The following is a 15,625-nucleotide window of genomic DNA, read 5'->3' as shown; positions in this document are numbered from 1 at the left end:
TCTCTGAGTCAATTTTTTGAGTAGAGAGGGGAGGAAGAAAATGCTAAAGCCTTCCTCCCTTGCTCACTGTAGAGAGTCCCTGGTGTCCAAACCCTCTCCTGGGTGCTGTGGTACAAATTGGTTATTCCTTTTTCTTCTGTTTCTGTGTGCTCTGGCTCTGTCACTGGGGTTATTAAAGCCCCCCTACCTTTCTTGGGGCTCATTGATCAAATGGCTATATACAGATGGCCAGGTGTAAGATTGCTCTAGAACATTCTAGATTTTCTAGAATTGTTATGTTCTAGATCCACCTCCTCAGTCTGAGGCTCGGCTAGGCCAGTTTTGACATGCCATGTGTCTTCTCTGAACTGTGTGGTAATTAACAATGTTTGCAATAGCATCTTTGATCAGTAGGAAGCCCCAGAACAAAGAAAGACACATATTACCACCCTCATTGAAGTCACTGGTCATTCTATACAAACTTCTATGCAAAGTCAACATTGTCCTTGATACCTGCTGTTGCCCCCACACCCATTTTATTTCACTCTGTGACAGATGAAATCATTTCTGCCATCAGCTCTGCTTGTTTTTTCTGGCGTTTTGGCTGTGGTTCTGTGAGGTACGATAGCTATGTTCTGTGTTTCAGGGCTGCTACACCATGCTGTATGCACTGCAGGGAGAGCAGCAGCTGTTGGAGAGACCCTTCGGCACTAAACTGCCGTTAATCCCAGGGTCTAAACCTCAATTTTGCAGGACTGCTCTTTCGGAGAAAGTAAGTGCAACCTAAAATGAAAAGCATGAATACATTTATTCTTATTTAAATCCAAACATTTAAATTGTAAAAAATGACATGTTTATTCATGGTTTTCTTTCTTTTTAGGGGTAAACCAACATGTAAAATTGTATAATATGAAATGATACCTGGGACACATTAACACATTTCTGTGTGTGTTAGTATAATGTGGTTGCTGTAATGATTAAACTGTAAGCAAACTGTCTTCCCTTGACATCTTTGTGCATATAACATCAGGAGTAAGGTTATATATTTTTCTAGACGCAGTATATTGATCACATTATTGAAATTCAGCTGTACTGTATGCCTTAAAGCTTATTGTGCTTACTGTCTTTTTGCAATGTAGTCATTTTTAGTTGGCTACAATGACTGAGAAATTGGAATTTGATTTTCAAGAACGTAGAAAAAAATGATAACAGCGATTCTGGAGTAGTCTTCCAAGAAACTGGCGACAGCCTTCGGAGGGGGGAGAAAAAAAACATTCTCATTTTTATGTTCAGAAACATAGGGGGATACATATCTGTGTTTACCTGTACATATCATGTTTTAATAAAATACTTACCTTCTATTTCAGCTGCACCAGCCATCTCCTGACTTCACTCTGACTGATCCCCGTGGTTTCCTTTTGGATTCGAAGTACAACAGCCTCCATGACCCCCACCTGCGCACCTATTACCATCGCAAGGGCATGCAGGAGTCTCTGCTGAACAGAGGCTTAATCAATGAGCAGAAGAAAGTAAGGCTGTTTGGAGTTTGTGCAAAGAATGAGGCTTTTTTGGTACGGTGAAAGAGTGAGGTGTTGTCAAAAAAAATAGACCAGGTTCTAGCTCATTTAGCTGTAATAGTTTCCAGTAGCGTGATTTAACTCATGTCTGCACTCCAGCATAGATGTATTCGGTGGGCAGGCCTTTGGTTGTAATCAAAGCATGTAATAGTAGATGTAATCAAAGCAGGCCTATGGTTTGTGCTAAAGTCCTTATGCTCAATAAATATTCAAACACAGAGTACTTGACTGTGCTCTAGATTTGTAAAATAAAAATAAAAACATTTAACCTCCTAGACAGTACTTGAAACATGTTTTGTCTGTTTTCAGGTCTTCTGCTCTTTGAAAGAATACAATCAATATCATAACTACCTTAGCAATGTGAAGTTGCAGTATGACAAAAATTATGTGACTAAACAGGTAAGTGTGATGTTTTTAAACAACCGTCCATCTGATTCTGACTCTTCATCATAGACGTCTGCCTTTATCCAGCCCGCAATCAGTAACGTTTCTGGATGAAGGCTTCCATAATGTTACGATCCCTGCCTCTCGGCAACGGAGGAGGCAGAAGTAGGTGTAGCCCCTTTCCATCAGTTCACCTATCAGTTTTCCCATTCACCACCACACCCCCGTCTCATCCTACTTAAACACCTGTCCTTCCCTACCTCGTTGCTCAGTATTGGTTTTCCCTATCGAGCTTCCTGGTTGCGCTTCTTCTACTCTGTGTTTGTCTTGGATTTCGGCTTACGGTTTTTCCCTTTGGACTTCGGCTTTTCGGATCTCGACTTGGATTGGTACTTTTGCTCTGTCTTGGATTACTGGCTACCTCTGGATTCTCGGATTGCTCTACGGACTACAACTTCGGATCACACTCCGGCTTCGGTACACGTTCCCTTTCGGATATCTTGCTCCCCCTGGACTCTCGGCTCGTTCCTACGATTACGGTTTGCTTTTGGTTTACGACTTGGCTTTGTTCGCTCCTGCAAGTGGGTTCACTCACTAGTTCGGTCCCTATTACCGAACTCGTAACAGAATACTGAGCCATTTAACATGGACCCAGCGGAGCAACAGGAGATTCGCACGGCTTTGGATCAGCACGGACAAGCCTTACTCCAGCTCCAGGCTTCTGTCCAACAGATCTCTGCGCACCTGTCTGCAATGCCGCCCATCGGCAATCTAGGAAGCAACGCTGGGGCTGCCGCTTCGGCTCCACCCCCGCCAGCTGCTACACCTGCCCCTCGGCCTCTTCCACTAACTCCACCTGACAGGTTTGACGGCAACCCTACGAAATGTCGGGGCTTCTTAGCACAGTGTGCGCTGGTTTTCAGGCTCCATCCGGAAACCTTTTTTTCTCCTCAGGACAAGATCGCCTTCATAGTTTCACTGCTAACCGGCCGCGCTTTGGAATGGGCTACTGCTCTGCTTGATCACAAGGCTCCTGAAATTCAGGATTATGATCTCTTTTTAGGAAAATTTAAGGGGGTTTTTTGTTATCCTGTAGTTGGTCAAGACTCTGCCTTCCGCCTCTCCTCCATCCGCCAGGGCTGCCGGGCTGTACAAGACTATCCTATAGATTTTCAAGTAGCAGCAGCGGAGACTCACTGGAACAACGAGGTCCTAATTTTTTTTTTTCCGTCAAGGACTCAGTGAAGAAATAAAGGATCATCTGGTAAATATGCCGCAATTGGGCAGTACCTTGGAAGAAGTAATTTCACGAGTATTGGAATTGGATATCAGAATTCGTCAAAGGAGTGCTGAAAGATCTCGGACCTCAATATTAAAGGCTCCTCGGCTTTCTTCTATCAGATCTTTCGACTCAGATCAACCTAGGGAAGTAGCCCGAACCCAGTTAACCCCTGAAGAACGAGAGAGGCGCCAACAAGAGGGTCGCTGCATGTACTGTGGGAAATTAGGACACTTTAAAGCGGCCTGCCCTGCCTCATACTCGTCCTTGAGGCGCAGCCCACCTTCTCAAGTTCCTAAGGTGAGTGAGATTTCTCAATCCCCTCAGTTTTCCTCTGGATTTTTTATTCGTTCTACACTATTCTGGGGTAATGAAAGGAGACCTCTTCTAGCTTTTATAGACTCAGGGGCGGCAGGAAACTTTATTGATGCCTCCATCGCTCAAACGTGGAAATTACCCTTGACCCCGGTGACTACACCACTTCGTGTTCAATCGATCGACGGCTCCCCCGTATCTCCAGGACTCATTAGATGGCAAACTGAAATTATAAATTTGCAGATTGGCGCCACCCATGTGGAAGACATCTGGTTTTATCTCCTTGAGACCCCAACACATCCTCTGGTGTTGGGCTTTCCTTGGCTACAACAGCATGACCCTAACATTTCTTGGTCCCGAAAAGAAATTTTAGCTTGGGGACCCAGATGTATTAAAGACTGCTGTCGTCTACCAGTACGAATTGCACTCACGGCGGCATCCCCTTCAGGGGTTCCTACCATACCCCCTCAATATTCCAATCTACAGGAAGCCTTTAATGAGCAGGAGGCCTTGACCCTCCCACCTCATCGACCTTATGATTGTGCCATTGACCTTCTGCCAGGTACTATCCCTCCTAAAGGTCGTATTTTTCCGCTCTCCAGTTCTGAGTCTCAGGCCCTGAAAGTCTACATACAGGATTCTCTGAAAGCTGGACTTATACGTCCATCCACTTCACCAGCATGTGCCAGTTTTTTTTTCGTGGAAAAGAAGGATGGTGGGCTTCGTCCCTGCATCGACTATCGTGGTCTCAATGAGATCACAATCAAGAATCGGTACCCTTTGCCTCTAATTCCAGCAGCACTTGAGTCGGTGCATGGAGCCAAAGTCTTCACCAAACTGGATTTACGAGAGGCCTATAATCTAATCCGCATTCGGGAAGGGGATGAGTGGAAGACGGCCTTTATGACTACCCATGGACATTACGAATATTTGGTCATGCCCTTTGGTTTGGTTAATGCCCCAGCGGTGTTTCAGTCTTTTATTAATGACATCTTTCGTGATCTACTACAAAGATTTGTCTTGGTCTATCTAGATGACATTCTAATTTTTTCTGATTCCTTCCAGGATCATGTTCTCCACGTCAGAGAAGTACTCTCCCGGCTCATCAAGAATAAACTATATGTCAAACTGGAGAAGTGTACCTTCCATGCTTCAAGGATTCATTTTTTAGGTTATGTCATCTCTCCAGAGGGTGTGGAAATGGATTCGAGTAAAGTCTCGGAGATTACTGATTGGCCCACACCCAAGAACCTCAAACACATTCAACGATTTCACGGCTTTGCTAATTTTTACAGGAAGTTTATTCGAAACTTCAGCTCGGTGGTCACTCCCATAACCTCCTTGACCCGTAAAGGACCAAGACAAGGCAAATGGACCCCTCAAGCCGAAGAAGCATTTCAGCGTCTGAAACACCTGTTCACAACAGCCCCCATCCTAAAACACCCTGATCCAACTTTGCCTTTTGTAGTCGAAGTGGATGCCTCTGGCCATTGTGTGGGGGCTGTTCTCTCTCAGCGTCATGGAGAAAAACAGATTCTTCACCCCTGCGCCTTCTTCTCCAAGAAGTTATCCCCTGCCCAAATGAACTATGATGTGGGTAACCGTGAGCTCTTGGCCATTAAGCTGGCATTGGAGGAATGGAGGCACTGGTTAGAGGGTGCTCATCACCCTTTTTTGATTTACACAGATCACAAAAACCTGGAGTACCTGCAGTCGGCCAAACGTTTTTGTCCTCGCCAGGCTAGGTGGTCCCTTTTTTTTTCCAGGTTTAATTTTTTGATCACCTATACTCCAGGTTCTAAGAACGTCAAAGCAGACGCCCTCTCGCAGATCCATGACCCCCCTGAGGCCGAATTGACCCTAGAACCCATCATTCCATCTGGTAAGTTCCTGGCTGCGGTAAGATGGGACATTGAGGTGATTGTCCGACGAGCCTTGGTTGGGCAGACGGTACCTCCTCAGTGTCCTCAGGACAAGTTATTTGTCTCTCATCCCGTCCGATCGGCAGTTTTACAATGGGGTCATGACTCCCGCTTCGCTGGACACCCTGGAGTCCACCGTACCTTGGATTTCATCTCCAGAGACTTCTGGTGGCCAACTATGGCTAAGGATACCAAGGAGTATGTCCAGGCCTGCGCTATCTGTTCCCAAATGAAGTCTTCCCGAATGAAGGCAGCGGGTCTACTTCAACCCTTACCCATCCCGGATCGTCCTTGGACCCACCTCTCAGTAGATTTTGTTACTGACCTTCCACCCAGCCATGGACACACAACTATTATGGTAGTGGTAGACCGTTTCTCCAAATCTGCTCATTTTATTCCCCTACCATCTTTACCTACAGCTCGAGAACTAGCAGAATTGTTTGTACAGCATATCTTCCGATTGCATGGCATCCCTAAGGATATTGTTTCAGATAGGGGCCCTCAGTTTGTCTCCCGGTTTTGGAGGGCCTTCTGTAAGTCACTGGGCGCCTCAGTCTCACTTACCTCGGCTTACCACCCTCAGGCCAACGGTCAGACAGAACGCATAAATCAGGAACTGCTGACCCATTTACGAACTTATATCTCCTCTACCCATGATAATTGGGTGTCCTTGCTCCCATGGGCTGAGTATGCACACAACTCATTGTATACTACTTCTACTGGCATGTCTCCCTTTAAGTGTGCCTTAGGTTATCAGCCTCCTCTGATCCCTGACTCCCACCCCAACACAGAGGTCCCTTCGGTTCAGGACTATATCTCTAACCTGAAGACCTTCTGGAGGAAGGCCAAAGCCACCCTTCTTCGCACCTCAGCTCAGCAGAAGAAGGTAACTGATCGGCGCCGTCGGATCCCACCCAGACTTCGACGCGGTCAGTTTGTTTGGTTATCCACTCGTAACCTTCCTCTTAAGCAACCTTCTGGCAAGCTTGCTCCCAGGTACATTGGTCCTTTTCGTGTCCTCGCCCAGATTACCCCTGTAATTTACAGACTGGCCTTGCCTCCTACCCTTCGGATCCATCCTACTTTCCATGTTTCCCTCCTTAAACCCTTTCACAGATCCACCCTGTCTAAACCACAACAAAAACCCCCACCGCCTCGAGTGATTGATGGACTCCCTGCTTACACGGTCAATAAAATCCTGGATTCCCGATGGTCTCGTGGAGCCCTACAATATCTCGTCGACTGGGAAGGCTACGGTCCGGAGGAGCGCTCGTGGGTTTCGGAGAAGGATATTCTGGACCCCAATCTCATCAAAGACTTCCACCTTAACTTCCGGATCGTCCCGTTAGGGCGTCAGGAGCCGCCCGTAGAGGGGGGAGTAATGTTACGATCCCTGCCTCTCGGCAACGGAGGAGGCAGAAGTAGGTGTAGCCCCTATCCATCAGTTCACCTATCAGTTTTCCCATTCACCACCACACTCCCGTCTCATCCTACTTAAACACCTGTCCTTCCCTACCTCGTTGCTCAGTATTGGTTTTCCCTATCGAGCTTCCTGGTTGCGTTTCTTCTACTCTGTGTTTGTCTTGGATTTCGGCTTACGGTTTTTCCCTTTGGACTTCGGCTTTTCGGATCTCGACTTGGATTGGTACTTTCGCTCTGTCTTGGATTACTGGCTACCTCTGGATTCTCGGATTGCTCTACGGACTACGACTTCGGATCACACTTCGGCTTCGGTACACGTTCCCTTTCGGATATCTTGCTCCCCCTGGACTCTCGGCTCGTTCCTACGATTACGGTTTGCTTTTGGTTTACGACTTGGCTTTGTTCGCTCCTGCAAGTGGGTTCACTCACTAGTTCGGTCCCTATTACCGAACTCGTAACACATAAGATCTCTCCATTATGCACTTTTGAATATACTGCTGTCATCATGTCATCTTCAAGGAAGTCTCTACCTTGACTGTGTTTGTATTCTAAGGATCAATTTCAATGTTTTCTTTCAGTTTCTTCTCTAATTTCTATGAATCTCATTTCTGTTTTAGTGTTTTGACGCTGATGATGTTGTTGCTTATGTTTGTCACTGCTCTAGCCTATTTTAGCTTCTTCTTGTTAGTTCAGCCATACTGTACATCTTTTCATGCTACTTTGTGTTGTTTATAGCCCATATAGTCCTTTCTGCATGCAGGATATGGGTTTCATATCATAAGAAAAGTTACGAATGAGAGGAAGCTCTTAAGCCTGTTTGGTAATTACTTGTTAATTGGTCTGTGAGTCTCATCCAGCTGTTTCTTGAAAGAAGTCAGTGTTCAACAAGCAGACTTGACTGTGAGGATTTTGAATATTTGAAACAGGTCGCCTTGTAGTCTTCTCTGTTCACGATAACAGAGTTAAAAAAAGATAGTTTTTTTATTCATTGAGGCTGGGCAATATATCTGGATGTTTTTCTTTGTGGTAAACCACTAATTGTACCACCCGAATCGGAGCATTCACTGCTTATCTGTACTGCTCTGTAGACTTTAATCCATTTTCAGTGCAAACAAATGTATTTTTCCAAACACGTGTTAATACAGGCAGCTTTTGTGTGTAGTCCAAAACAGAATTTATAAGTCTTCTTTGCCAGACAAGGCTGAAAAATGACTTGAACTTCCATCCATCCCTTTCCATCCACGTCATCTAATCTAACCGCCTCATCTAAGGGCTGCAGGGAGCCGGGGCCTATCCCAGAAAGCAACGGGCTTAAGGCGATATACACCCTTGACCAGAATTTAGTCCATTGCAAGACACACACAGACACAAATTCACTCTAGAACCAATTTTCCTAGAAACCTTTTTTTCTACCAGTATAGTATGGCTTTGGACTGTGGGAGCAAACCAGAGCAAACCGTGAAAAACCCATGTGAATATGGGGAGACCATACAAACTCCACACAGACAAATCACCTCAGGCTCAGAATAGAGCCCCTGGCACCAGTGTTGCGAGATAACAAGGTTAACCACTGTATCCAAGATGTACATCTTAAATTGAAATGTTTAGATCAACAAACTACACTAGCTCAGCCTTCACTCTTATACATATACAAACACATTCTATCGGTGTGAGTTCAAATTAAAAATCTAATGGAAAAAGTCAGTGTTGGTTTTGAAGTGCACACTCGGCTATAATAGTGCTTAGGAGAACCTTGCAATGAAGGGAGTGTGGCACTCTATTAAAAGGCTGTGCTGGCTTTCAGAAAACAATAGTGAAGAATTTCTTGGAGCTCCAGGAGCAGAACGAGATTCCCAGGGATATCAGCTTCACCGATGTGAGGGAATGGCTCCTTGAGGAAGGATCCAAGAATATTTCAGACCAGTTTATGGCTAACAGAGACAGGTAATAACATACGGGAGCTCCTCACTCTTTAACAGCAAGTTCCTGCCTTTTGGATTCCTGATTTGTTGTATTTGTATCACATTTTTTTTTGTTTCGCTGTAAATATGTGTAAATATTTTACTGTTATGTTTAAACATTAGATGTCAAGAATACAACTGTAAGTAAAGGTTTGCCTTAAGTTAATTAATTGTGCAAGCAAGTGGAAGTTTTGACTGAGTCAAAGTTTTCCAAAAGATGAACATTTGCTCTACGGAAATACCACATTCACAAATTCCTCTGCTGCTGTCTGACATTGCCTTGTGGATTAAGCTTTCTTTGCTGTTGTTGTTTATGAAGGCACCAGGCAGGAGCTCCGAAAACAGAGGAGATATGCAGTGGTGAAATACAGCGTATGAAAGGTCTGCAGTACAGCAGACAGGATGAGGTATGAGAATACAGTTTGATTTATTTTGACCCAAGGCTGCTCCTGGTCATCACCTGGATGGGAGATCTTTAATAGCTGGTTTCCTTCTGCATCTTAAACTGATAAGAGACATTTATATCCACTCTGGCAAGTGACCCTGTGACACCTCTGTAAATACAGCTTGATTGGGGAGCAACCAAAAGATAACAGGATCTCTAGCATAACTGTTTTAAAAGATGTTGTGTTTCTGACAAGTAATTAAGCATTAATGTTACAAAATGCTCATTAAAAAATTTATCTCACCTTATACTGTATATGCCTCTACCAGCCGAACAGATTTCTGCAGAGTGGATACCCTTAGTGAATCATGTTACTGTATCGTCACACTTAGACTTCAGACACTTTTCATACGCTTTTATGAATCTTACATTTCACACTGTAGCTTAACTCACTTTTGAAACACATAGTTTATTCACCCCTTTCATTGATTTATCAGCTTTCAGATCACCGGCATTATCAATATACAGTATTTAGCCTCATCGGTTTTCTACATCAGCTTAATCATGTTTCTTGTTTTTTTTTCACATTCTCACTGTACATTGCTGTATGGTATGTTATTTTCCCAGTTATTTTGTCTTTGGGCTTCCCAGACCACATTCAGCTGCTGAATGCTCCTAATATGCTGAAAAATGCCCAAAGGCCTCATTTGCTAAATTGTAAAAAGGGGAGAGATTCAGCTCCACATGATCTAACAGATTCCTCAATATTTAATGTACCACCTATAAGCAGGTGACATATAAATATAAATATCTAGTAGCGTAGCTGTTCTGTGCTCAACACAATCTAGCTTTCTGCTGTTTCTCATCGGCTTTGCCTTTTCACTGACGGCTCTACAGATGTGGAAAATCAGAGAAAGGGCTTTACATATGAGAATAGAGGAAGATGCCCGGAGGGAGGTGCGACAGGCCCAGCTGAAGAATCAGACCAGAGCTAGAAGGCACAAAAAGGTACTGGAGTAATGAATGTTTGGATTCATCCTCTTAAGGTGAACTTTTCTTCATGCAAATTCCGGACTTGACACTGACCTTGCAGCTATATTTTGTTGTATTTCCAAGATGAGCACCTATAGGTTTAAATTAATAACCTAAACTAATACCTTTGGATCCTCGGTGACCACAATAATCATGGTATGTTGGCACCTCTTATATTGTGCATCTACTCTAGGGTGGTTATGCCAGGATATGCTACAGAGGTGCCAAAACACCATATTCTGGTAGTGTTTGGTGCCTCCAATTCATGGTTATACTGTAGCACTGCATCTCCAAAGCCCATGGTTTATCTCCAGCCTTGGGCACCTCCCTGTGTGGCATTTATTCTGCGTGTTGTGGGTTTTAATTCCAAGTAACATCCCAGAGACATGCTGCTTTGCATAATTGGCTGTTCTAAAGTATCCCTCAGGGGTATCTCCCCAAGAGGATCCAAGAGGGTGGTTGATGATCTCTCCTCTTCATTACCTAAGCATTAGAGGAGAGACATTGCTGCTTCAATCTCTTATATCCAGCCTGCAAGGTTCTGAACTACACACAGAGTCTTTCATCCAAGTAATGTTGGACCCAGCCTTTCTTCTTCTGAGCTCTGACCAGACCCAGCTTCCCAGCTTCAGGGTGCTGTAGATTGAGATGAGATTGGAGTCTCCTGTAGTGACCTTATGGACGGGAAGTTTTCTACTAGCAACAAGATGTTCAACAATGAGATGGACCTTTTCATCTTTTGTTGAGAGGCTTTCCTTTTTCATTAAAGAATAGCCACTTGTGAAAGGTTTTCTGTCATTCTCAGGCATTTGAATATTATAAAAGGAAGGTTGCTCTCCAGCAGCAAAAGCTAAATGAGAGTTTACAGGAAAGGAAGGATTTTGAAAGAGAAATGCAAGACAGAATAAAAAGGCAATATTTTAATGAGATTCTTCAGTCTGGAAAACAGGGTAAGGTTCTAGATCCAATAATTTGCAGTGGTACAACTATGACTTAGTTCACAATTTAATGTGTTTTAGTTTGTTGGCTAGAAGGAAAGATGCAGGTTGACAACATCTTCAGGTTTACTACTGATTACAGAACTGTAGAATTTGTTTAATAAACACCTACAATTACAAAATTCCAAAGCTTTTCAATCATATGTCTGTATGAAAAGAATAATATGTATGTACTGAGATCAAAACTTTTTAAAGGGAAACACGCAATAAGTTGCAGGTATCATAAAATAATACATTAAGAAGGAATCCTTCATTATCTTCAGATTGTTTAATTTCCAGCCACAACATGTACATACATTATATTCAACATTTCTGTAATCCACATTTACAGTATCTATTGATCTAAACTATCTGAAATAACTATTCAACTAAAATGATGTTTTCTTTGTGGCACAGCTTCTACTGAGATCATTAGCACGGAGAATAGAGACGTTACCATTGCTAATGAGAAAAGTTCTAAAATCACCAAAGGTCAGTATTTTCATTTGTTTCTAGAAAAAATAAAGGTTTTGAAAAAAGTTATGTTTTGACAAATTTTCCAATGCAGCTGCAGAGAAATTCAGTGGGTGCTGAGATACTGAAAGATATTGTGAAAGACAATGGAACATATAATCCACAAAATCAGTTTAGTTCAATTCAGTTTTATTTGTATAGCTTATTCAGATAAAAACATGTCAATGATTAATGCACAAGTGTTGGGTTTTGAAAGCTTGGTAACATCTACTGTTAAGGCTGAAGAAGGTTCCAAATAAGTCTGGGGATCTCTGGGCAGCCATTGTGCCACAGTCTGGTGCAGTAAAAGTGTTGTGAGCTAAGGTGTGAAAATGATTTAAATTATATGGGTAAACCGATAAATAAATCTTAATCAGCATCCTAATTGTATCTATGAATAAATACATCTTTTCTGCCTTTTTTGGATGTTAATTGGATTGATCACTTTTTTATGCATGCCATGAGAATTCTAATGCGACAATAATTCTTTTCTCTTGGGTCAGTTCATATTTCACCTGACTCCACTGAAGAGGTGACTACTGATTCCAACTGGTTTCATGAAGTCCCTCTGATCAGTCAGCTGTCTGATGGGTAAGTCCTACATTCTGCAGTTGTGGTATGTTAAGCATCAGTGCTTACATAAAGTTTTTATTTTAAGCATTTTAAGTATGGTGATACGTAAATGTTTAAAGAGCAACTGTTTTCTATTTTAAGCTCACTTCCCCAGCTGAGTTCGTGAAATTGCTTTTTCTCTCTTTGCGAATGCATGAATCAGTCTGTTAACAGTACAGAACATGTGCATATTGTTGTGTTAGCTCATGTGCACTTTTCAAAATCCTAGATATAGTTTACCATAGACTGGCTTTGTTGTAATGACTAGAACATTGACTTTGAATATTGATATTGACAATGACTAGAGCAGCAGTCAAAATACACTAACTGAACCTTCGCAAAAATAAACTGTTGTATTGAACTTATGTATAACTCTGATCATACTGCATTACAACAATAATATATTAGTCATATTAAAACACATTTCTATCATAATAACTAACAATATGTTGTGGCACCAGTATAAAATGTGAAGTTTTGCTGAAGTATTGACAGTGGGAGAAATGTCTGGTCGTGTTTGAACGGATGTTATGTTTCAATCAACAACCACCAGAGGGCAGTAACAACTAAGTAACACTAAGTCATCAAATGCGTTGGAAACGCATTTTGGGCTTTGTCCTGAATGATGCAGCAGCAACATACAGTTGTATGCAAACGTCTGGGCACCTCTGGTCAAACTGCCTGTTTCACAGAATCTTTAAATTCTCTAAGATCTAATCTCTATGAAGTTAACAGGGTACAAACATAAACATGACATATTTCTTCACATTTCAATGCAGAATTACTATTTATTTTCTGAATTTAACTGTATTTGTCATGTGTCAATTATGAGGTACCCAGTATGAAACTGGTTAGATACATTGCGCCTGTTTAAGTAGTTGTTGTTGAAAACACAATGATGTAAATTACAAGTGATCTTGCTTCACATAGGAACACGATTGTACCATACTCGCTAAAGTGTTATGGAACAGTTGCAGTTTGAAGTTTAAGATTTATCATTTCCAATGTACTATTTTGTTGTGGTGTTTTTATTTTATAAGCCTCTCATATTAAAGTTAAAAACCTAAGCAAGTTTTAGACATCCAGTAGGTAAATTGAAAAAGTACGAACACAATTGTGGTTAGGAGGCCATCTTTTTTACACAAGAATATGCTTTAAAATAGATTAATTGTTCTGCCACTAGAAAAGATGCCTATATATTGTTAATTAGTCACAATTTTTTAATATTGCAAAATATAGTTCGTATTTTGTCCATGTAGTAGCAATGTCACACTAATTAATTTTTATCATAATGTTTTTTAGTGAAAGGAAGGTGATTGAGAACAGTTTATATGGACAGGTAAGGTACACTGCTTATCTGAATGTAATGGGTGCATTTTATTTTTCCAGATAGCTCCTTGAGGTTAAAATGCACAGTGTCATAACTAAAGAACAAATGTAAAGAAATATGTTAATTTGTTCCTTCAGTACAGTAAATCCTGAAATTTAGTCCACCTAGCTGTTGCTTAGTGGTTCCTTCCCTGACATGTTCAGCTCAGCTCCCACTATGTTTTGATTGTGGCTGCCCTGGTGTCAGAGCCACATAGCCACTCCTCAGAGCAGAGATATTTCACTATGCCAAAGGTCTGCGCCTCTTTGCCAGAGAATATTAAGCTGTCCAGGTTCCAAGGGGGTGACTTCACTTTCTACCATAGACTCGATGCCAAAAGAACCCTTTGACACTGCCTCCTCTGGAATGAAACAGGGGTCTGCACATTTAATTATTTATAAATTAAGGGATCCATTTGCAAAATCTGCAATACTGACCATTCTATTTCTTTGGTTAGACTGGTATTCTGTTGTTCTTGCTTCATTTATATATTAGAAATACTGTACTGTATATATTTTTCTAGACATACAACAGTATATCTATAATAGATTTTTACTATACTGTATAGACAACAGTATATTTGTATTAGTTGCGTCTGTGCTGGCACTCAAAATTGGGTTGCAAATTTCTAAATGTTAACATGGGAAACAATGAACCCTGACAAGTAAGTAAAAGTAGGTCTTATATTGATAGGTGTACTGTATATTGAACATTTTTCGTGCTCTGTGGTTACTTTTGTACTATTGCTTTAAAACAGATAACAACGGAAGAGCTTAACGAAATGGCAGAGAATATAGTGGTGTGGGTGGCAGCGTCTATCATCAGAGTGCTGCTTCCAGCCGTCTCGCTTTACAGTGAAGAGAGGAGCAGGAGCGTGTCTCACTGCTCCTTTGAGTCCCCGGTTTACTTCAGCAGTAGTGAGGAGGCCACCCTGAGTTCTCATTCTCTGCTTGGTACTGAGTCAGGGTCCACATGGCAGTCCCAGAGTAGGAGCAGTAGCTTCTTGTCAACGAGATGCAGGATCTCCACTCCCTTCCCTTCACCCCTCTCGTCCTCGGGTAGTTCAGGAGAAGAAACAGGGAAAAATACACCCGGCTTAAAATCCAGAACACCCTCGAAGGAGATTGTGGTTGCTGATGGAGGAGAAGATGCTGGAAAGCCCCTCTCAGAACCTTTGAAGGACCTTTTTGGAATCACTAAGTCAAGTATAATTACAAAAGCAGAACATATAGTACAGGATGTCCTTAGCAGAGCCCTCACTGAAGCACAGCTTCCTGCTCAGCTGATGGAACCCCAGTGTTGTGCGTTAGGTGTCTTGATCACCCGCTGCAGATCGAATAACCTTGCCACTGAACTTGTGGATGGTGTTCTTGGACTTGTCATCTCTGCCTTGTCAGAAAATAAGCAAAGAATTCCCAACCCTAAGACTGTGTGTGTTAATCTAGAAGCACAGACAGAATCTGTAGCCACAGAGGTTGCAAGTGAGATTATACAAGTTGTCTCTGGAAGACTCCAGCCTTTTTTCACAAGCGCTGTTGAGTCAGGGTCAACCTGTAGACTCCTGGGTGGCCATGGTGGTGACCTACATGTAATAGGACAATCCCAGAGACTCCACTCAGAACAATATGATGAGGCGGAGTTAGCTGTCACGGCAACAGAAATAATCAGTACTGTCTTACAAGAAGTCAAGAGTGAATTCTGCAAAGCAAATACTGAAAATAAGACGAGTGACGTGAAAGAAACATATTCAGGCGATAACCAATCAATGAGTGACTTTGTGTCAGCAATTCTGAAAAATTTAGAAACGATTTCACCCTCCTCCAGCTTATCTGTGGAGAAGAACTACCTTCTTCAGAGACCTGATGCCCTGCAGAATGAGAGAGATGAGGCAAAAGTGA

The 15,625-nt window shown here is 42.3% G+C and overlaps 1 protein-coding gene across 1 annotated transcript; it reads left to right on the top strand.

Moving 5' to 3' along the window:
• The first annotated feature begins 631 nt into the window (after positions 1-631).
• LOC148636733 (fibrous sheath-interacting protein 2-like) lies at positions 632-12,477 on the top strand. The gene is made up of 9 exons (XM_088623475.1): positions 632-751; positions 1,347-1,508; positions 1,866-1,955; positions 8,683-8,822; positions 9,159-9,246; positions 10,122-10,232; positions 11,062-11,206; positions 11,651-11,725; positions 12,461-12,477. The coding sequence occupies exons 1-9, from the start codon at positions 638-640 to the stop codon at positions 12,475-12,477; spliced, it is 942 nt and encodes a 313-aa protein (XP_088479601.1). The 5' UTR covers positions 632-637.
• Positions 12,478-15,625: the final 3,148 nt, after the last annotated feature.

The sequence above is a fragment of the Lepisosteus platostomus genome, unplaced genomic scaffold, assembly GCF_059453375.1.
Source record: "Lepisosteus platostomus isolate fLepPlt1 unplaced genomic scaffold, fLepPlt1.hap1 Scaffold_155_H1, whole genome shotgun sequence".
NCBI classification, from domain to species: Eukaryota; Metazoa; Chordata; class Actinopteri; order Semionotiformes; family Lepisosteidae; genus Lepisosteus; species Lepisosteus platostomus.
Note: the sequence above shows the minus strand (reverse complement) of the source record. Positions and strands in the feature narration are given on the sequence as shown.